Source organism: Talpa europaea, assembly GCF_964194135.1.
Source record: "Talpa europaea genome assembly, chromosome: 6".
NCBI lineage: Eukaryota > Metazoa > Chordata > Mammalia > Eulipotyphla > Talpidae > Talpa > Talpa europaea.
The window spans coordinates 40,422,318-40,443,840 of NC_140072.1; the positions used below are offsets into that span (position 1 = coordinate 40,422,318).

Consider the following 21,523-nt stretch of genomic DNA (forward strand, 5'->3'; position numbering starts at 1 on the left):
AGGGGTCAATTCATTAGGCCCAAAGCCTTGTCATCCTCAGCAACAAAGCTCAGGCCTGTTTACCAATCTGCCTGACAGCAAGCTCGGCTGTATTAATACAGCCTGTATTAGTACAGTACAGAAGGGCGGTCTGGGCACTTGGCTCTTGTGCACACAGCACCTCTGCTCATTGACTATTGACATAGTCAAAGAGCACTGTTTCTTGGCCTTGGCTGCTTAATTCAAATCATTAAGGAATATCTGAAAAGTTCTGATGTTCAGACAGGTAAAGGCAAAATCCATGGGAGTAGGACCATGTATTGGCATTATTATGCAGATTGTTTATATAGGGAATCATAAGTAGTCTACCCCAAAACTCCCTTAGGATAATGGAATTCAACAAGACCTCAGCATTTAAGATAAACACACAAAAACCTATTTCTACATACTAGCAATGACTATGAACACCAATATTAAAAGTAGTACCATTTACAATTGCTTTAAAAAATGAAATATTTAGGTATAAATCTAGCAAAAGATGGCTGATGAATGATATCAAAGGCTGAAACAGACATACCATGTTAACTGATTGAATGATGCATTACAGTAAAGATATCAATTCTTCACCCAATTTTTAAACAGATTTAATGCAGTTCCAGCCAAAATCCCGGCAAGATTTGTATATGTAAATTACTTAAAATTTATACCTAAAACAATCTTGAAAACTGAGAAATCAGTCTACCCAATTTCAAGACTTATTACATAGCTACAGTAATCAAAACAGTGTACTATTGATGGATAAGATGGAACAAAATAACCCAGAAATAGATACAAATGTACCAACTAATTTTTGACATGAAAGCCAGTCTTTTCAACAAATGGTTCTTGAGCAACTAGACATCTATAGGCAAACAAAACAAAACAAAAAAAACCTTGACCTAAGTCTTATGCCTTATATAAAAATTAACTCAAAGTCAATCACAGACTTAAATGTGAAACATGAAACTAAAAATTTTAGAAAAAAACAATTCTGGGGATCTAGGACTAGGACAAGAGTTTTTAGACATGAAACCAAAAACGCCTAATTCATAAAAGAAAAAAATCAGTAAAATGGACTTGATCAAAAAACTATTCAGCAATCAAAAAAGATAAACTCATGCCATTTGCAGCAACATGAATGGAGCTAGAAGGGATCATGTTCAGTAAAATAAGTCAGAAGGAAAAAGAAAAATACCGGGTGATTTCACTTATAGGAGGAATATAGGGGAACCAAATAAGGGACCAAGGGAAAAAAAGAATAATAAAAAACACAACAAAATAACAACAGAGAGACAACTATAAATCAGAGACATTCTGCAAGGGAGTGGGAAGGCGAGAGACCAAAGCGAGGGCGGGAAGAACACAAGGGACTATATGGTGATGATGCACGGGTGAACTGGTGGTGGCAATTCTATGGGGATTACACCTGAGAAAAGAAAGCATTCTCTGTGTGTGTGTGTATGTGTGTGTATATACACACATATATGAAAGGAACAATGATGTAAAATTTATATTTAAAATAAAAAAAGAAAAACTTTTGTTCATAAGAGAACCTGTTAGATGAATGGATCAAGAAGATACGGTATACATACATAATGAACTACTACTCAATGATCAACAAAGATCAACTCATGTCATTTGCACCAACATGGATGGAGCTGTAAGGGATTATACTAAGCGAAATACAGAGAAAAAGAAATACTAGTTGGTCTCACTTAAATGTGGAACAGAGAAACCAAACAAAAGGTCAAATTTTGAAAGTTGATCATAGATCTGAGACATCCAGGAGAAAGAATAGGAGGGGGGAAACAGGTGGGGGAAGAGCACACTGGACTATGCCTAAGACTACCAGAAATGGAAGGTAAAGGGGAAAGAGAGGCCAAGTGGGGGATTACTGGAGCTTGATGGTGGGTGTGGTGAAATAACATAAAATTGTAGAAGTGTAAACCTGTACCCCTAAGACTTTCACTGTGACACAAACCAACATTACCTCAATAACTTTTTAAAAAAAGATTTATTTATTTATGCATACAAGAACTGCGGTATAGGCCAGAGGTGCGGGGGAGAGGGGTGAGAGGATTCACCAGAGACAGAGTGGGGAACAGAACAGGCAGACTGACCTAAGTACACTGCTGAGGGGAGCAGTGGGCAAGACAGGAGAGGTCTGCTGTGACATGTGGGTTAGCTTGCTGGTGGGGGATCAAACTCAGGCTGCTGCAGCGATAGTGCTGAGGCTTAACCCCCAGGCCACTAGGGAGGCCCTCAATAAATAGAACTTAAAAAAAAAAAGCAGGGAGGAAGCACAATGAACTACAGGTGCTTGGGTGGTGGGTGTGGTATGGTAACAACACCTAAAGGGGGAGACCTTATAACTCTAAATCACAAACAATGCTGGAAACTAATGTCACCTCAATTAAAAGAAAAACCTGGTTAAGTGGATGAAAAAATAAGTTACATACTGGGAGAAAATATTTGCAAACCAAAAACCTGACAAAGGACTAATATTTATTTATTTATTTATTTTTAATTTTTTTTTTTTTATAGAGGCATGTTTTTTATTTCTTTCTTTCTTTCTTTGTTTGTGTTTGTTTATACATGCACTGGGTACAGTCAGAAGCGAGGGAGGGTGAGAGAATTCACCAGAGCCAGAGCAGGGAGCAGAGCAGGCAGAAGGACCGAAGTACACTGCTGAGGGGAGCAGTGGGCGGCAGGAGAGGTCTGCGCGCCATGTGGGACCCTCCTCCCGTGGCCGGGGATCAGCCGGGGATCGAACCGGCGCCGCAGAGGCCGCGGGCAGCTTCGCAACCCAGTGCTCAACCGCTGCGCCACCGGGGAGGCCCAGGACTAATATTTAGAATATACAAACAACTGTCAAATCTCAACAGTTTAAAAAAAAAATAGGAAAAAAGGGCCTCCCTGGCGGCGCAAGGGTTAAGCACCACACTATGAAGCAATCTGCAGCCTCTGCAGCACGAGTTCAATCCCGGCCGGCCAGGGAGCAACCCACACGGCGCAGCAGACCCCTCCTGACTCACCCACTGCTCCCCTCAGCAGTGTACTTCAGTATTGTATTTCAGCAGTGTATTTCCAGCTCTTGTATTTATAAATAAATAAATCTTTAAAAAAAAATAGGAAAAGGACAGAAGACATGTACAGATATGTCATGAAGTGAAATATACATGTGAAAAGACATTCACTGGCCATTACGGAGATGCAAATGAAAACCACTCTTCCCGGAAATGGCCAAGATGAAAAACAGCAACACACCAAACGCCAGCAAGAATTCAGAGAAACTGGGTCACTCACACATCACTGAGGGCTGCAGCCCTCTGAAGTCTGTCAGTATGCAACCACCCACAATCACATGACTGAGTGATGCACTCCTGGACATGGATCTCAGAGAAAAGAAAACCAATGTGTACACGAAATCTAAGGAATGTTCATAGCAGCTTTATTTGGAAGAGCCAAAACTGGCAAACACCCAGACGTCCTTAAATGAGACAGTGAGTATGCCATGGAATATCACAGAACCAACCACTGACACACACAACAAGCTGGACGCGCCTCCAGAATATTATGCTGAGTGGACAAAGCCAATCCCAAATGGCTACATCCCACTTATGCAACATCCTAGAAATGACAAAATCATAGAGATGATGAGCTGATCAGTGGTTGCTGGGGATTAGGGCTGGTGGCAGAGGGGGTGTTGTGACTCTAAGGAGTACGGGGGATGTGTGGTGAAGGGTCAGCTCTGGATTTGCACCGCGGGGGGCAGATACACAAATCCACCTGCTGAGATGACATCAATTACACACCACAGTGCAGCAGTGTCAGATTCCTGGTCTTGATACTGTATTACCACTAAGTAAGACGTCATCGATGAGAAAACTAGGCGAAGCAGATATGGGAGCTCTATCTTTGCAACTTCCTATGAATCTAATTATTTAAAAATAACTACTAAGGAAAAGAGCAGTAGTAACTCTAAACGGAACTTGGTATCCTGGTTTGGATCCTGCAACAGAAAAAAACATCGAAAAACTGGTAAAACCCAAATAAAGTCTGTAATTTAGTTAATAGTTTGGTTAATTTTTTAGTTTTGACAGATTGCCAAGGTTCTAAGATGTTAACATTAACAGAAGCTGAGTGAAGGGAATGTGAAACCCCCCTGAGAATCTAAAATCCAAAACATAAAATGCTGACATTCAAACTGACTGAATCAGAATAGAAGGCCGGAGGTATCAATATTTTAATCTGCCAGGTGATTCCAACGTGCAGCCAAAGTTAAGAACCACTGTCTGGAAAGAGATGATTTTCAAAGTACATTTCCCACCTGGGCTTACTATTGGAGTGAATTCCTTGAGAGCAACTCCTAAAGAACACATCATTGTTCTTGGACCTTTGAAGAACCCAAATTCCTTGGAGAAAGGTCCAGAAATCTTCCTCCTTCCCCATCCAAGCTATGCTCCTAGGTCCCTGCGATGTCTAGGTTTCCACACAGCTGAAGTGTGGAAGGTGAATATACAGGTAAGCCAGAAGAAAAAGGCAAGTGCCTTCGGGTTCACAGTTCTCTAAAATCCCACAGCTAGGAACATGAACAAAGCAAAAAGCTTGAAATATTTCAAAAATAGGATGGGTCTTCCTTTAGAAAGGTGATGGGGATCTACCAGTCTCTCCCTCTCCCTCCCTGCTCTCCACGCACATTGCAGCCATGTAGCACCTCCAATGAGGCCCGGGAAGAAGGAACAGAAAACAGCTGACAGCTGGTCACTCTCCCTAGGTTTGACAAGGGAGAAAAGGAGCAGCAGAAAGATCCCTTCCTCCCATGGGTGACTCCTCTTAGAACACAAAAAATGACAATACTGTTAGTGGCAACTAAGCAAGACAGGCAGAGGAGAAGCAGAAAGAGCAGGCCTCCTCAGTCCCCAGGGGCTAGCTTGCTCGCTCAGGGCTCCAGAAGGGGTCTGGAAAGCAACCTCCACAGGAGGGGCTAGTGGAACACCTTGTGGGTACTTATGTTTCCAGGTTTGGCACATGAAGTCGGCTGGGGCATATGCTTTGAAGCACAGTATCATAAGGGACCCCAAAAAGTTCACCATGGTCAAGGCAACGGATCTGAATCCCAGCCCAAACGAGTGCTCTCGGTTGTTCAAAAAGTGCTGCCAGCAGCAGAAGGTTGGCAAATTAAAGCAAAGCGAGGACAGGACACAACCTCGTGAAGGCCGTCATTGTGCACCCACCTCATGGCTTGGCCACAAGAGGTATAAATACTCTGCACTGTCACAGGGAGAAGGCTGTGCCCTGGGGGCTGGAGTGGATGGGGCTCCGTTCACTCCTTCCAGAAGCAGGTCTGGAGAGCTATGCCTTGGCTGAGCCCCATCCTAAAGGAGGACAGAGCCTGCTGGAGGTTCCTGGCGCTGACACCTGGTTCTGAGGACCGCCCAGGAACTACACCTCTAAGGGCCATCTAAAACGTGGCCCGGAAGGGATGGGGACGGGCTGCTAGGAAGTTACTCCTCGGCTTTCTCCAGTTCCCCAGGTGCTTGTCCATTCCCCAGACCTGGGGCTGCCTGGAAAGCAGTTAAACTCCTGGGTTCCGCCCTGGGCTCTCCTCTGTTGGGAGACCGGGTCTGCTGTGGTTGGGCCCTAGAGGAGAGAGGGGAAGAAGAATTAACATCAGCCAGTGAAGGGAGCAGGTCCTGTCAACACCTAGAGCTAAGATCCTCCCACAGGACAGAAAGGGGCAGGGAGGGCAGAGGAGCCTCAGGACACGTGGAGCAGTATCCAGGCAAAACTAGGAGTGAGCAGCTGGGAACATGGTCACCTGGCCTCTGCCCCTCAAGAGACTAGCCCTGTGAGGGCAGGCCTCACCGCTGAGGCTGGGGAGCATGGGTCTGCGTTCTGCCCACAGGAGACCCAGGTCATAAAGGTGGGCGAAGGGATCCTACACTAGACAGCAAAGCACCTGTGCGCAAGGAGGCTTTAGCTTTCAAGGCCTTTAGCTTTCGGAGCTTTTCGAGCAGGTATTGCAGATTCCTCCTGTCTTCCAGAATGAAAAGTGGCAATAAAGGACAGGAAGCACCCACTCACCCCTGTGGAAAAATGCCTCCCAGTCTGGGGGAGCAGTGTGCAGTGCTCCTCCCAGCAACTAACCCTCTGGGGAAGGAAATCAAAGAGAAAGGGAAAGGGAAGATATTTACCTTAGGTGTTTTGAGAAAACAAAAAATGCTCACTAGTCCACAGTCATTTATCAACTGCAGTTTCCAAATGTGCCAAAGAGGGAAAGGTCTACGGGGAAGGCTAGACAGCAGAGAGAGAGAGACAGAGGAGACAAGCTATTGAGCCGGAACGGCCAGGCTGCTCTGCTTGGGCAGCATCACGGGGATGGGCACTCGCAGGGCAAGGAGGGTCAAGGGTGGTACATACTCCATTCCCTACCACTCAGTACAAGATGGGGACCAGGCGCCCAGCAATCAGAGTGACATCCCTCAGGCGCCCAGTTTTCCGACTGGCTTCCCTCCGGAAGCCAGTTCTGTGAATGAGCAACGTTGAGGAGTGGTTCTAAATTTGAAACGGCAGGCCAGGGGTCAGAAAACTTGTTTCTGTAAAGGGCCAATATTTTAGATTCTGCAGGTCATAGGTCCCTGTGACAGCTACTCCACTCCACTATTGTAGCTCAAAGGCAGTCATAACAACCTGCCAACAAATGTCAGGTTCCAATAAAATTTTATTTAGAAGGACAGGGCAGCTGGCCCGATTTGCTCTTGTATCAGTTTGTCAAGCTCTGCTGTAGGAAGTTCAAAATTACTGTGCCTTCCCGGCACTTCAAGAAAGATACTTTTCTGCCAGGGAACCTAGGACCAAAGTGACCCAGGGCACAGCTCTGACCTGCAACACTTAAGCAGTGACCCAGGGCACACATCTCCGTGCGTTCAGCAGCACTATGTGCTCTTGGGCAGGGAAGTGTCAGGCTACAGAGACACACTACGGCAAGACCCAAGGAGCAGAGGCAAAGACAGCAGGCGAGCCTACTGGAGACAAGTGCCACGCTGCATTGAGAAAAAATAACCATCATTCTGGCCATAGATGCCCTGTGCCTGGATGTCCCCCAGGGTTGGTGATGCACTGTGGAGAAGCAGATGGCCACGGCGCCCCTCAGAGTAGTCCCTACAGGCCCGTCCCGTGAGTGGCTGAAGCCAGGGATGACATGAGGGGAAGCCATCATTCTTATCAATAGATTTAAGTGTCCTTTGATAGAAGACATGCCATCTGTGTAGCAGAGGAAGCCAGAAGAGGCTCATGTGTGAGAAAACCAAAACTAAAAGGGGCAGGTTTTGAAAAAATCAAAATAGCTGGGCTTTTGAGACCCAAATATAAATGGGATGGTGTGACCCTCTGTACAAGGGGTGCCTCACAAAATAAAGTAACATCACAGTGGGAAACATCATCGGCCCTCAGGCAGAGCAGCACCTGGGAAGTGCACAACCCCTAGACAGGGCTGTGACCCAGGCCCAGCCCAGCACCATGGTGGCTCCCTCCCACCCTGGATGGAGTGCACAGAGGCTGAGCCACCAGGGAACCCAGGGCGAGAGGGTCTCTGTCCCTTGCACCTGCACATCACCTCTCAGAAAGTACATTTCTATTATAAATACATGTTTGTATTCTCAAGTGTGGGTCTCAGTACCACCACCAGAGCCCAGAGGTCAAGGGCACTCACAAGGCCTCAAAAAACATTTCTCTCTGCCTCCAATTACTCGTCTGTAAAACAGACACAAAAACTATCTACTCTCAACTGCACAAGTTTTCTTAGATGAGCTAAGTCGAGGAAAGTGCTTAGTACAGTTCACGGAGAGCCCACGTTCACGCTGTGAGGGGAGGGTGTGTGGAGAGGATGTGCAGTTCCTCCCCAATCTCTCCACAGGCCCCGCCAGCTCCACCAGGAGCACAAGCCCTGAAGTATCTCTGACCCCATCTTGGGAGCTTAAATCAGAACAAAAGTTCCTTTATAAGTAAGACAAGAGAATTCCTTGAATTCCCTTTTTACCGCTCCTACCCCAAGCCCACTCCTTCACAGATGCCTGACACAGAGAGTGGGGTTTGCTACCATACATTGCAAAGTCTGTTTCTACCAATGTTATCATCCTGCTCACATGGAGTGCCGGATGGAAAGGGCATGCCCAATTATCAGCCTGACCTGCCCAAATGCCTTTGTTTCTGGGATGGTATCACCAGCTATCTGCCTTCTTTGTGGGGCCCACTGGTGACCCAAAGTTTCACTTCCCAGGTGAGACCCAATCCTAAATGGCTAAAAGAATGTTTGAACTTGATCACATTCCCACATAACAATTATTCTCTGATTAAATCAACCCATCCTAGCAGGCCATGGAGAGAAAATGTTGACTTAATTACCCTACTTTAAATGCTAAGAGCTCTGTAACTCAGGATCAGCTGGCCTACTGAAAATCAACAAGAGGGGAGAAACAGAACGATGGGAGAAAAGAACATAGGGCAGAGTAAGCCCACATGTGTGGGCAGCATGGACTGACCGAGGGCACACGCACACTGTGGGCGGACACATGTGTGGATGTGATCACTCGGTGCTCACCCGCTGTATCAGCCGTCTTGTCACTAAGTAGCCTGATCTGGCTGCCTGGGATGACCTGGAGGTCCAAGCTCTCAGGGGACTGCGGCAGATTCTGGGCCCGGGTAGCCAGGAGTGCATTGAGGTACTGCAGCCGCGAGACCTGCAGGACAGAGAGCATTAGGAGGCAGGTACAACTTGGGAAGCTAAGTGAAGGAGGTGAGGTCACACTGCCCCCTCCTGCCCACAAGTACCTGGACCAACTGGGAGAGTCACACATGGCAGGAAGAAAGAAAGGAAGGACTTTACACTAGTTAAGGACAGAGAAGAATAGTCAAGGAGTGCGTGTTCAGATCTCAAGAGGAAACTGAGTTCACAGGCCCGGAGGTGGGACCAGACCAACAGTGACCAAAGGGGCCTCCAGGGAACCAAGATCACCCATCATTCAGGGCAAGTACAAGGATTTGCTCTGGGAACCAGTGAAAATTTACTCTCAATCCACACAAATTTGTGACCAGCTAGTCTAGTCCTTGGAGACACAAAGCTGATTAAAAGCCAGGACTGGAGGCCTCCCCGGTGGCACAGCGGTTGAGCGCTGGGTTGCGGAGCTTCCCACAGCCTCTGCAGCACCGGTTCGATCCCCGGCTGCTCCCCGGCCACCAGAGGAGGGTCCCACATGGCGCGCAGACCTCTCCTGCCGCCCGCTGCTCCCCTCAGCAGTGTATTTCGTCAGTCTGCCTGCTCTGCTCCTGACTCTGGCTCTGGTGAATTCTCTCGCCCTCCCGCGCTTCTGACTGTACCCAGTGCTTGTATAAATAAGTAAATCTCAAAAAAAAAAAAAAAAAAAAAAATCATTTAAAAAAAAATGAAATATTTGTTATTTAAAAAAAAAAAAAAAAGCCAGGACTGGACCTCCCTGGTGGTGCAAGGGGTTAAGACCCAGCACAATGAAGCTATCTGCAGTCACTGCAGCACAAGTTCAATCCCCAGCCAGGGAGATACCCACATGGCGCAGCAGACCTCTCCTGTCTCACCCACTGTTCCCCTCAGCAGTATATTTCAGCTGATCGGCCTGTTCTGTTCCCCATTCTGTCTCTGGTGAATCCTCTCACCCACCACATCTCTGGCCTGCACCCCAGCTCTTGTATGCATAAATAAATAAATCTTTAAAAAAAAAAAGAAAGAAAAAAGCCAGGACCAATAAGTGGCGTGGTCACCTTAATGAACTGCAGGTCCGAGAGGGCTCTCACAGTGTAGTCAGGACAGTATGAGGACACGCGGGTGCCATCGACAGGCTCAGACTGCAAGTCCTGGCGGAGAGACTGGAGCGAGGACACTGGAGACTGGTGAACTATGGAAATGAACAATCAGTGACAGGGAAGCCACATTGGCAGCTGGGCAGCCCTTGCCCGCTGCCACCATGGAAACATCCACATAGCCTCCAAGATCCACCCCACAAATCACCCTGGAAAAGGAATATGGCCATGACTTTGAAAAGACCATACACACTTCCTCTGGGAAAGGTACCGCAGGGAGGGGAAGGGCAGCAGAGATAAGCCCTGAAGGAATGCTGCCCCTGAGAGGCAGCAAGGCCCAGAGCACACCACCCTGTAGGAGATGCGGGCTCTGCGGAAGGGAAGGCTAGATAGAATCCCAGGCACTGGGGAGTCTCAGCCACAACCAGAAGCGGGTCAGGCACTGCCAGCCCAGGAGCGGACCCCGCCTTCTGCTCCAGGAGGGGCTGCAGCTTACCCGAGGATGGTGCCGTCAGGGCAGACACTCCATAGTAGGTGAAGGCCCCGTTCTCGAACTTCAGGCCCTCTTTCCCGATCTCCACCTCAACCCTGCCCTGGGAGGTGTAGGGAAAGGGGGAGGGAGGAGGGGCAGGAGAGACACAGATGTGGACAGATTATCTTTCCTGCCAGAAGAGAGCACAAGGAGAAAGCACCAACCCCAATTACTCAGGGAGCGTGTATCCAAACGATGCTCCAGGTGTTCCTCCCCTCTTCTCAGACCCTTCCCTACTTTTTCTGAGCAAGTGGGAGACTCCAGTTTGGGCTCCCAGTTACCTGCAGGATGAGAATGAAATAGTCCACCGGCTGGCTGCGCTGGTACAGGTAATGGTGGGCAGCCAGGCGGTTGCTCTCGTCAAACCTCACTTCCTGGTTGACGCTGGGGTGCTTCAGCAGGTGCAGCAGGACCTTCTCAGAGATTCGCAGTGGGCTGAATACATCCACCTCTGTCCCGTGGTGGAAAAAAGGGACGGTGTCCACTGGGCCGAGAGAGGCCTGCATAACCACACCCGACTCCTGCTGCTGCCCAGGTTTTTGTGGCCAGCGGTGAGCCAAGTCACCGCCCCAACGCAAGAGGCTGCGCCGGCACGAACACCCGCCCAGCTGAGGTGCCCTGGCCCTGGCCCTCGGTCACCTGGTGGAGAGTCGCCTCTCAGGTGACCCGAGATGCTGACAGGGCTGCAGAGAGAAGCACGGAACAGCTGGCATCTGTCCTGGGGGTCTCCTGACCCACGGGAGGTGAGCAAGAGAGCAGGGACAAGGTCCACCCTCACCTCGGGAAAGGAAGCGCTGGGTGGCCAAGAGCAGCTGAGGTGAGATTTTCACTTTATATTCATCATCAGACACCTTGAACAAGGAGAATTCCTCTTTCCGCCTGACAGGGGCGCTCAGAGAAGCAGGCTTCTTCCTCACCACGGTGTCTCCTAGGACAGTAAGAGGGCCAGTTCAGGCACCAGCAACCCTCCATTCAACACAACAAAGGGGCATGCAGCCTGCTCCAGGCTCCCAAGGGCAGAGAGACAGCACCACACCAGAGCTCTGGGGAGACCTCCTGGGCTCTGCTCCCTTGATGGCACCTGCCATTCCTACCACACAGTGATCCTGGACAGAGTGAACAGTGGCCCACGTTCCAGCTATGACGTGAGGGAGTACTGGAAGCGCCTGTGCCCTGCCCTGAGTTGGGAGGAAGATAGTGCTCACGTGACAGCAAAGACATGTGCTAAGAGATACCTCACTGGGAAGCACGTGTCTGAGGATTACTGGTGTGAAACAGCAGCAGCTAACCTGGGCCTATGGCAGTCTAAGGAACCAATGAAAAGAAGCTGCATTTTGGGGGATAGACTTGTAAGCAAACAATTCACTTAATAGCACACAGGGGTATGAGGTCCCAGCCATCAAACAGTTCTTGCGTCTGCCTTGCAGACCTCAGTCATCACCCTAAGACACAATCACAAGCTCCAGGATCATGTTTTAGAAAGACCCTTCCCATAGTAAAGAACAGGGTACTTTGCAAAGACACTTCTGTAATTTACAAAAGAAGATGAGAAAGCAGAAGGACCAAGGAAGAGAGACTGGGAAAGACCCTTGAAGAGCAGAGACCTCCCTTACTGAGTGAGAAAACAGGTAGCACAGCTGTTGAGAGAGACCCAAAAGTCAGGCTGGCTCTGCATCCAGGCAGAGGTATGAGCTCTCTGGCCAGGGGACAGTACTGGGCAAGGAAGACAGGGTCTTCTAGGGACCAGTGCCGACCAGAGAGCCGCCACCCTCTGATACAGACATATCCAGCAAGCATGAAAGACCAGCCAAGGAGAAGTGCCAGTGGCGGAAACTCACGGTAGTCTTCAGACTCGTCCAGGATCTCGGACTTGATGATCTCCTCAATGACGTCCTCCAGGGTGACCAGGCCCAGCACCTCGTAGAAGGGGTCACCTTCACCCTCATTGTTCACCTTCTGCACAATGGCCAGGTGCGACTTCCCTGGGGGGAGGAGGTGCTCATGTCACAGCTTGCAGGGGTCTCCCATCCTTTCTGTCCCGTCTCGTACCAGCCCACCGATAAGACAGAAGGTGATGTCCACATTCCCACAAGGTGCCAGGCACTAGGTAAGACGCTTCCTAAGGTTTCTGCTTAAGACTCTCAACATGCTTCTGAGGACCAGCCTCACTGGAACATATGCGGTGCCCACATCTCGGAGCCCGTTTCACCTTCACAAGGCCACCCGGCAGTGAGCTGGAGTCTGTGCAACTCCACGCTGCGAGCAAGGCCCAGACAATGACGTATCCAGTCCACAGACTAGAACACGTGCTTACAAAGCAGCTGACTCCAGACACAAGGACACCAACTCCAGAACACAGGCCCCCCTGGACAGTCTAAACCTGACCTGACTCTCAGGTGGATTTTCCCAGTTCTGAAAGCTACCCTTTATTTTCCAGAAGCCACAGTCCATGAAAGTCATCCAAGAGCCTGAAGGTCAATGGCAACTGGCCAGTCAGAACCTGAACTGTGTGGGAGAGCAGCAGGCTAGAACTCTTCATTTTCCTCCTCTCTGTCTCTCTCATGTTAGCTTCCTATTTGTTTTGCTTGTTTGCTTAACGAGGAAAAATACATCTGTAAAAAGCCCAGCTCAGAGAGCTGGGGAAACTTCAGTAAGTGCTTTTCATCTCTAAACCTTTCTAGCCAGTCTAAAAGAAACAGAACGCCAGCCTCATGACCACCCATGTAGTTTACAATGTTTTTAGCTACACTGAAACACAGACACAGGCAAAATTAATTAACAATATAATCAACACAGCATAACCAAAATATCACTTCAACATGCAGTCAATATAAAAATGTCAATAGATAACTTACTTTTTGCGTACTAAGTCTTTGAAATCTGTGTGTCTGGCACTCACAGCACATCTCAATTCACATTAGCTACCTTTCAAGAGCTCAACAGACACATGCGGGTGGTGGCTGCTAGGCTGGGCTGGGCAGGTCTAGGACACAGGCTGAGAGCGAGCTCATCCCAGCCATGCCCTCTTTGCTCCTAGTGAGAAAAGCACAGGGTAAAAGCTGGCCTGGACCTGCACATACAGGGGACACTTGCATCACAAATCTTTTGATAGAGCAAAAATTAACTTCTTTGTCTAAATCATACCCTGGGTCTAGAAATACACTGTACTACTCAGCATGTCCTGCCTCGCTGTCAGTGTCTAAGTCAGGTGCAAGAAGATCTCAGCTCCAAAGTTGGATAAAATGAAACTGTCAAGAATCAAGCTAAAGCTATTTACTATTATTGTTATTACTAGACTACTAACCAGACGAAAAAGGAATGAGGCTGAAAAAGAGTAATATAAGATTTACTGTATTTTAGCCAATCTAAGATGACATCAACTATCAAACGCGTCCTGACTGCAGACATGTTAAAATGCAAAAAACTTGTGCATCCAAGCACTTGATTCATTAACACACTGTATCCTCCAACCACTCTGAGGCATATGTTATTCCAAGGTTACAGTTCACAGAAACTGAGACCACAAGAGGTTCAACAACCTGCCCAAGTGCAAAACCAGATTTCAAATCGGAGCAGCTGATGCCAGAGTGCACCTCTTAAGCCACCACGCTTAAGTGTCTGCCACTGAGAAGAACAGCAGGTGGAAACTGACGAGACCCTTGCCCTCTGGGTGACTTCCCAAGGGCCCAGGAGCTTCCTCTCTTCAGCACAGGGCCCGTCTACAGAACAGAAAGCATCGTGCCTCAAGAAGTTCTCATATCCTTGGACAAAAATTAAAAGTGGAAATGACCACACTGTGTCCTGGTTTCCAGAAGGAAAAAGTCAGGGGCCCCTGGAGAACTGTTCATCCTGCTGAGACAGAGGCACTAAATGAGGAAGGCAGCATTTCTAGATGCCTTCTACTCCTCGGTGTTTGCAGAGGGAATAGCTCGCCTGGCACCCTGCAGGCAGGTGTCATTTGTACAGGGTCATGCAGGCCTGTCACACAATCCGTAGCTGTCAGGTCACAGTAGGAAGGCCAAGGGCTCACCATACAGTTTATTTAGGTCAGCAGTCTTTTGGTATTCCAGGAATCAAAGCCCAGGTTCTGGATGGCTATCTGAGAGCAAAGAGGACCCATTTCAGCTCACTTCTTCTAGGAAGTCAGTCTATGACAGGTTACCTATCAGAATGGATTAATGTTTCACGTGCTCTCAAAATAAGCACAAGTTTCTCAGTGACCTGCCGCTCTCGGGTGGATCAATAGTGAATACAAGAAAACAGGGTCCTTGGGAGATCCACTAAAGCAATGGTCATGTGATTTCATGTCAAGACAATGGTTTGAGGGGTCCAGAAAGCAACATAATAAAATAGTAGGGGTATAGAGTGAAAGGGTGGCTGGAGGGATTCAAGTCTATTCTCACCTGATAGATTAGAACAGTCTCAAAATATGGAGGCTGACTGGAGGCCCTACACAGCCCCCCAAGATAGGCCCTGAGCAGGTTCTAAAGAGCCACAAGGGAGAGTGCAGATGACACATCTGCCAATATCAAACAGGAAGCCCTGAAAACACTCTACAGTTTAAATTCCAGGGACCAGGCTCAAGAATACGCATATTATATGGATAATAAATGACTCTTCCATGATGCCTAGTTTCTAGAGTGATCCTAATAATACAGCCGGAGTTTAAGTTCCCCTGCCTTGCTTGTGAAGTATGTCCTAAAAGGAAAGTACCATGTTAACACCTCTCAGAGCTGTGGCAATCCTTTGGTTACTGACAGTCAAACAAGCAGTGACTGCATTGCTCTTCCATCCTAATTCTTCTCCTGGTTGAATGTCCTTGAACAGTGTGTCTTTCTGGCATGCCAGCACAAAATTGGTATGTCTTCTCAAGTTCACACTTAAATGGAGAGAGCCTCACCAGACTATAAAGTTCCAGAACGCTGAAGGAGCAACAAGAATAGGGCCCAGAATGCTGGCTGCCAAGATGTCAGAGATTCTAGCTGAAGGCAAGTCCAAGGGCACCACCATCTCATGCACACAAGCCAAGTGGAGAGAAGGCAACTGGTGTCTAAAACCCCACCTGCCCTGAACGCAGCAATCGCCCTACGTTCATGAGCACAGGGTGAAAAAGGGGGTGAGGCCCAAGAGGACTTTAACGAGGATAAATAATGGTGTCTGCCAAGAAAAGCAGAGAACGCTCAGGGTATCACAGGAAAGATGTGGCCATTTTGCCCCGAGAATGATCCTCACTCACCACAAGAGTGAGGAAGTCAAGAAAAACTGAAGAGCTCCCCATTCACCCTCCAGACTGCAAATCCCTCCCCCCCCCACAATAATCCAGAGACTTTTCAGCACGCTGTCGCAGGCAGCTTCCAGGCCAGCATCAGGCTGCAGGAAACCTGCTTGATTCGCCAGGGCGGCTCCAAGGCTACCACCCCAAAACAGGAGCAACTTATACTGTGGCCTTCCTGTGAGCATTTAAACCTAAACCCACCCCACTCACCCATCTTAAAACCAAAGAGCAGAGGACTGCCTCCCCCGCCCATCCTCTCCTAGCCACTGCCCTCTGGCTTTGGCTTCGCAGCTCCAGTTCACAGAAGGCCATTTATTCTTCATGCCCCATTCACTCCCTGATCACCCCACACCATGGCATCAAATCTGCTCTTGCAAAAGTCCAGGGCAGTCTGGTTGCCAGAGCCAAAGGAAGCAATGTTGGCCTCCTCTGCCAATCACTCTCCTTCCCTTGCAGTCTCTTTCCTTGGCATGCTGCACCTCTGGCTCTCCTCTGCTGCCTCTGCCCCTTACATGCTTGGGCCCCTGAGGTTTAAGCTTTTTGCTCCAGCCCACAGAAGTGGCTTACTGACATCCAGGTCTTTACCTCCTGCTCAGGTGTTTCACTTGCATTTCACATCAACTGCCTCTTAGGGGTCAGCCTCCGCCCCCTACCCCAGGCCCTCTGTTCCCTACTTTTACTCTGCCTCAGGAAAGAGCAACACCATCACCAAATGAGAAATGCAGACCTTTTCCTCACTCCTCCCTCTTGGGGTGGAGGGGGGTCCCTGGGGGTCCCTCAGCCCCCACCCAACTGACCACAAATTCCCCCCATTCCACTTCCAAATGTCCCCTAGGATATCCTCTCCAGGTCCCTGCATACCCTTGTTCAGGCTGCCATCACCTCTCACCTTGACTCCCCTAACCATTGGTCTCCACACTGATCAATGACCTGTGAAAACCACTAAGATGCTGTCATGTTCTGCTCACAATCACTGGTAACCACGTTCAGCCTTCCCAGGGTCACTATTTAGGAGGTAGTAGGGGCAGGATGGAACCTTCCCCAGCATTGCTGGCCACCAGAATCACCACTGTATCAGAGATGACAGTGGTACAGGTGGAGTATGTACCACCAGGGGGCTCTATCTGGGCTCCTCTTCACAGTGAAGGGCTGCAAGATCACTTTCTGAGCAAACAGCCAGGAGCACCCAAGAAAGTCTAACACTGCTGTCAGAGCCACCCTCAAAATCTCCCATTTAGGGCCTGCCTGGTAGCCTAGGGGTTAAGTCTCAGCACTATTGCTATCACTGAGATGGCCTGGAGCTGACCCACAAGGCGCAGCAGACTTCTCCTGTCGCTCCCGCTGCTGCCCTCAGCTGCCCTCAGCAGTGTATTTCAGTCAATCTGCCTGTTCTGTTCCCCACTCTGTCTCTGGTGAATTCTCTCTCTCTCACACACACACCCTCACCTCTGGTCTGCACCCCAGTTCTACAAAAAACATAAATAAAATATTTAAAAAAAAGAAAATTTACTTAAAAAAAACTCCCACTTAGTGTCCAGATAAGCAAATACAGTTACAGCCCAATTGTTGAACACCTCTCTCTTGCAAGGATTAAAGATGTAGGAGGAGAGCGCCGACTAGTGGCTAGCACACAGCAGTGCTAAGACAGTAGCAACAGGGTCGTTAGTGAAAACTTGCCTTCCAGCCCTGACAGTACCGAGGCTCACAAAGCACCATCCACGAGGGTCTGGGACCAGGAGACTTCACCACAACAACAAAGTTCAGGGGGTATTGCTTATTTCTCAGTATCACATTATGAGCCTTTAGGGGAAAGTCCACCCAGAGTTCTGGGGGTCCCTCAGCCCATCCTGCAGGAATTCGGGGTTGAGACACATGGCTAATAGCCAAGAAGTAGTCCAGCTCTGGGGAGCACACCCATACCTGACAATGGAGAGGAAGGCAGAGGAACCCACACCTTCACATTGGGAGGATCTCAGTTTTTACCGACACAAAGGTGAAAGGAGAGGGTGAAAATGTGCAGTTAAGGGAGTCCTTGAGAGACCCTACTCATAGCTAGAAAAGGGAAAATTAAAAAGACAACAAAGGGAGACCAAATCAGCATCCAAGAAGTTACCATTGGTGAAATCAAAGTGGAAGTTTCTTGCACACCTGCAGAAAAGTTAGTTACAAATCATACATACCCCTTTCGGTTTTAAGGAGGGCAGTAGCTGTCCTCAGCGATCTTAAAAATGATGCCCTGCAAACATCACAGGGCCAGCTAATCTGATAGTGAAAGTATAGACTAACGGCATCCAGGTGTCTGGAGATTTTATGTTCTTTTAGTTTCCATCCAATAGTTTGGGCCTGCTACAAAGCCAGGACTACCAAACATGACCAGGGATTAGGGGTTACAGCCCAGCGGCTCTAATTGGGGGCTACCAGGAAACGTGGTGTTGCTGTTTACAGCACCGTCACCTTCAGAGCTTCAAAGCCACTGTCTTTAACAGACACCTTGAGGTTTCATTGCCCTTGTGGGACCCTCTCCTCCCCGGAGGAGATGGGGACCGGCTGGCATTCGAGTCCCCTCCTTCCCCTACTCCCAGCCGTTACCTCGCTTGAACTCCTCCAGGACCGCGTCCAGCTTGGTGTCGTTGAACACGAAGTGCAGTGGGTGGTTGTAGAAGCGGGTGATGGTGCTGAGCGGCGTGCAGTCTTCAGGGTCAACGAAGGCCAAGTCCTTGAGATAGAGCATGTCCACGATGTTGGAGCGCTCCTCCTCATACACAGGGATGCGAGTGTGGCCGCTCTGCATGATGCTGGCCAGGACGCCGAAATCCAGCACGGCGCCGGCGTCCAGCATGAAGCAGTCCTCGAGCGGCGTGAGAACGTCCTCCACGGTGCGGCAGCGCAGCACGCCCTTGCTCAGATCGCTGTAGGGGTCGGCGCCGCCGCGCGCCAGCTCCAGCACGCGCTCGCGCAGCCGACCGGGCCGCGCCGCCAGCTCCAGCAGCTGCCCCACCGGCAGCGCCACGGGCAGGGTGAGCAGCACCGCCAGGCGGCTCAGGACCAGCGCGCGCGGCGCCAGGGCCAGCGCCCAGCGCCCGCTCACGGCGGCAGGCACCACCTCGCCCACCAGGAACACGAGCCCCGCGCCGCCCAGCACGGCGGGCACCGTGCGCTGCCCGGCGGCGCGGTACAGCAGCACCACCAGCGCCGCCTGCGCCAGGCTGGCCAGGAGCAGCAGCGCGCCCAGGGCGCAGCCGGCCCAGCGCCGCGCGGGCTCCAGCCGCCGCGCCGTCGCACGCTCCGCCTCCGAGCCGTTCTCGCGCAGCACCTGCACCTCGGCGGGCGCCAGCGCCAGCGCGCTCAGCTGCAGGCCCCGCGCCAGCGCCGCCAAAGCCAGCAGCCCCGCGGCCCCCAGGCCGAGCGCCCAGGGCGGCACCGCCTCCTCGGCCGCCGGGCCGCCGGGCTCCACGCGCACCGCCAGCAGCGCCGAGTGCGGGCGCACGGCCTCGGCGCGCAGGCGCAGTAGCGCGCGCCACTCGCCCGTGGGTGCTGCCGCCTCCTCCGGCGCCGCGGCCGGCCCGCCCTCGGGGCAGCCCGCCCCCTCGGGGGCCACCCAAGACCAGGAGCTGTTGGTGAAGCCGGAGCCGAAGAGGCGCAGGCGGAAGGTGGCCTCCGCCCGCGCGCCCGGCGCCTCCCCTCCGCGCGCCCACCCGGAGTCCGCAGCCCCGTCCTCCTCCAGGCAGACGCTCAGCACCCGCGGCCCCTGCGCCCCCTCCCCAGCGGCGTTGCCCAGGCAAAGCGCAGCGAACAACCACCTCAGCCGACCCGCCGCCGCCATCGCCGGCTGCCCCCGCTCGGCCTCCCGCGCAGCCTACCCTCCGCCTCCCCCGGGCCAATCGCCGCCCGCCTGGGCGCCTCCTCCGCCAATAGTCGGCGGGCGGGGGCGGGCCGCAGGGTCGTACTAGGCTGCGCCGGGGAGTAAACAAGCGCCGCGCGAGCTCGGGGCGGGCCGGGGGCGTGGGGCGGGCCGGGGGCGTGGGGCGCTTCACCCCGCCGGGCTCGGCCGGGCTCCCGGGGCGCCCGGGGTCGGGGGCGGCCGGCACGCCGAGGACGCGGGTCCGCAAGCTGAGGCGCCTCCGCCGCGTCCCGTTCCCGCGGGCGGGCCCCTGGCGCGGGGAGGCCGGGCTGCGCTCCGGGAAGTCCCCGCGTCGCGGCGGGGCGCGGGCGGAGCGGCCCGGGCGCTGCTGAAGGTCTGGGTCTGGGAGAGGTGCCGTTTTCCTGGGAAATGGGCCGTAACCCTGAGAGGTGTCTGGCCCCCTGACTTAAAGGGCAGGGAGGACTGAAGGAAAAACGGGTGGCTGGGTGTCAGAAACCCAGGGCGTGTCGAGGGGGGTTTTTGATCAACGGAAGAACTCTGCGTTACGTCTGGGCACGTGAAACACTGTCCTGCCTTCAAGGAACTTGCTGCCTTCTGGGCGGGAGGGCTGCCTCGTGGGGCCCTCCCAGCTGCTTCATGCTATTAGTATTTTACAGGAGAAAAGTGAAGCGTGACTCGGCAGGGAAGTGGGTTCCAACACTACCTGCCTAATACCCTGGTCACCGTATTAGGAGATGACAGCTGTCAGAATGACTGGACCAGCGGACTCCACGTCTGGATAATCCTTGGGAAAACAATTTCTCAAAACCAACTGCTCAAGAGGATCCTTACTAGAGAGTTACTTTACAGGACAATATGGCCCATTGACTGTATGGAATGTTCTTCCATTACAGATGAGGAGCATTACATGTCAAAATAGACAAACTGCTCACAGGGCCTCTCTCACAGTACCCAGATTGGTTTTTGTTTTTACATTTTTTATGTATTTTCAGATTTTCTGAGTAGACCATTTGGTACGACTGTTTACATACATATTTTAACTGATCTTTAGAAGGCTGCTATGGAAACACATTTGCTATGTCATGAAATAGGAAATATAGGCACTGTGGCCACCATGAAGTGAAAAGTTTGTGTGGAAGGTAATGTACAAAAATGAGTAAGGGCCTCCCTGGTGGCACAGGGGTTGGAGTCTCAGGGCTGTCAAGCTATGGGCAGCCACTGCAGCATTGGTTCAATCCTGGGCCAGGGAGCTGACCTACATGGCTCAATAAGCTTCTTCTGTCTCACCAGCTGCTCCCCTCAGCAGTGTATGTCAGTTGAGCTGCCTGTTCTGCTCCCCACTGTCTCTGGTGAATCCTCTCATACTGCCCACCACCTCTGGCCTACACCCCAGTTCTCATATGCATAAATCTTTAAAAAGAAAAAGAATATACCTCTGGAAATGACCTAAAGAAATGTTAGGAAAAACTCTTTAAAAGGATGGCAGTGGTGTTCTACTTTATAAACTCAGCAGCATGACCTGGCCAACATCTCCTTGTTTCCATTTTTTATTATGGAGATGATGCCATGCACTTTGAGTAGTTTGCCCCACTCGCAGATTTAGCCACCAGCAAAAGCAATGACACTACTGAGCTTTTCCACTGGGTCAGCATACTTCCTTTGAAGAAAAAAAGAATTCAGTCCCCTTAGTGCACACTTCTGTCTCCAAGATTAGATAAAATAATAACACTGAGACATGCTTGAAAAAGTTGTGTCTGAAAAAATATTAACAGCAAAAACCAGTTGCAAAGGTTAGACAGGAAAAGCCCCATATGGATTTCTACACCCCATATGGATTTCTACAGGGCACTTAACCTTTCATATTACTTTGTCCTTGGTCTCAGGTGCTCTTGGAAAATAACCTATAGAGGCCTCCCCTGTGGCGCAGCGGTTGAGCACTGGGTTGCAAAGCTGCCCACAGCCTCTGCAGCATCAGTTCGATCCCCGGCTGCCAGGTGAGGGT

The 21,523-nt window shown here is 50.7% G+C and overlaps 1 protein-coding gene across 1 annotated transcript; it reads right to left on the reverse strand.

The window, feature by feature from the left end:
- Positions 1-5,596: 5,596 nt before the first annotated feature.
- CNNM3 (cyclin and CBS domain divalent metal cation transport mediator 3) lies at positions 5,597-19,482 on the reverse strand (the record flags this gene model as incomplete). The annotated part of the gene is made up of 8 exons (XM_084235447.1): positions 5,597-5,661; positions 8,621-8,759; positions 9,814-9,947; positions 10,349-10,445; positions 10,666-10,835; positions 11,163-11,312; positions 12,223-12,366; positions 18,249-19,482. The coding sequence occupies 8 exons, from the start codon at positions 19,480-19,482 to the stop codon at positions 5,597-5,599; spliced, it is 2,133 nt and encodes a 710-aa protein (XP_084091573.1).
- Between the last annotated feature and the right edge of the window lie 2,041 nt (positions 19,483-21,523).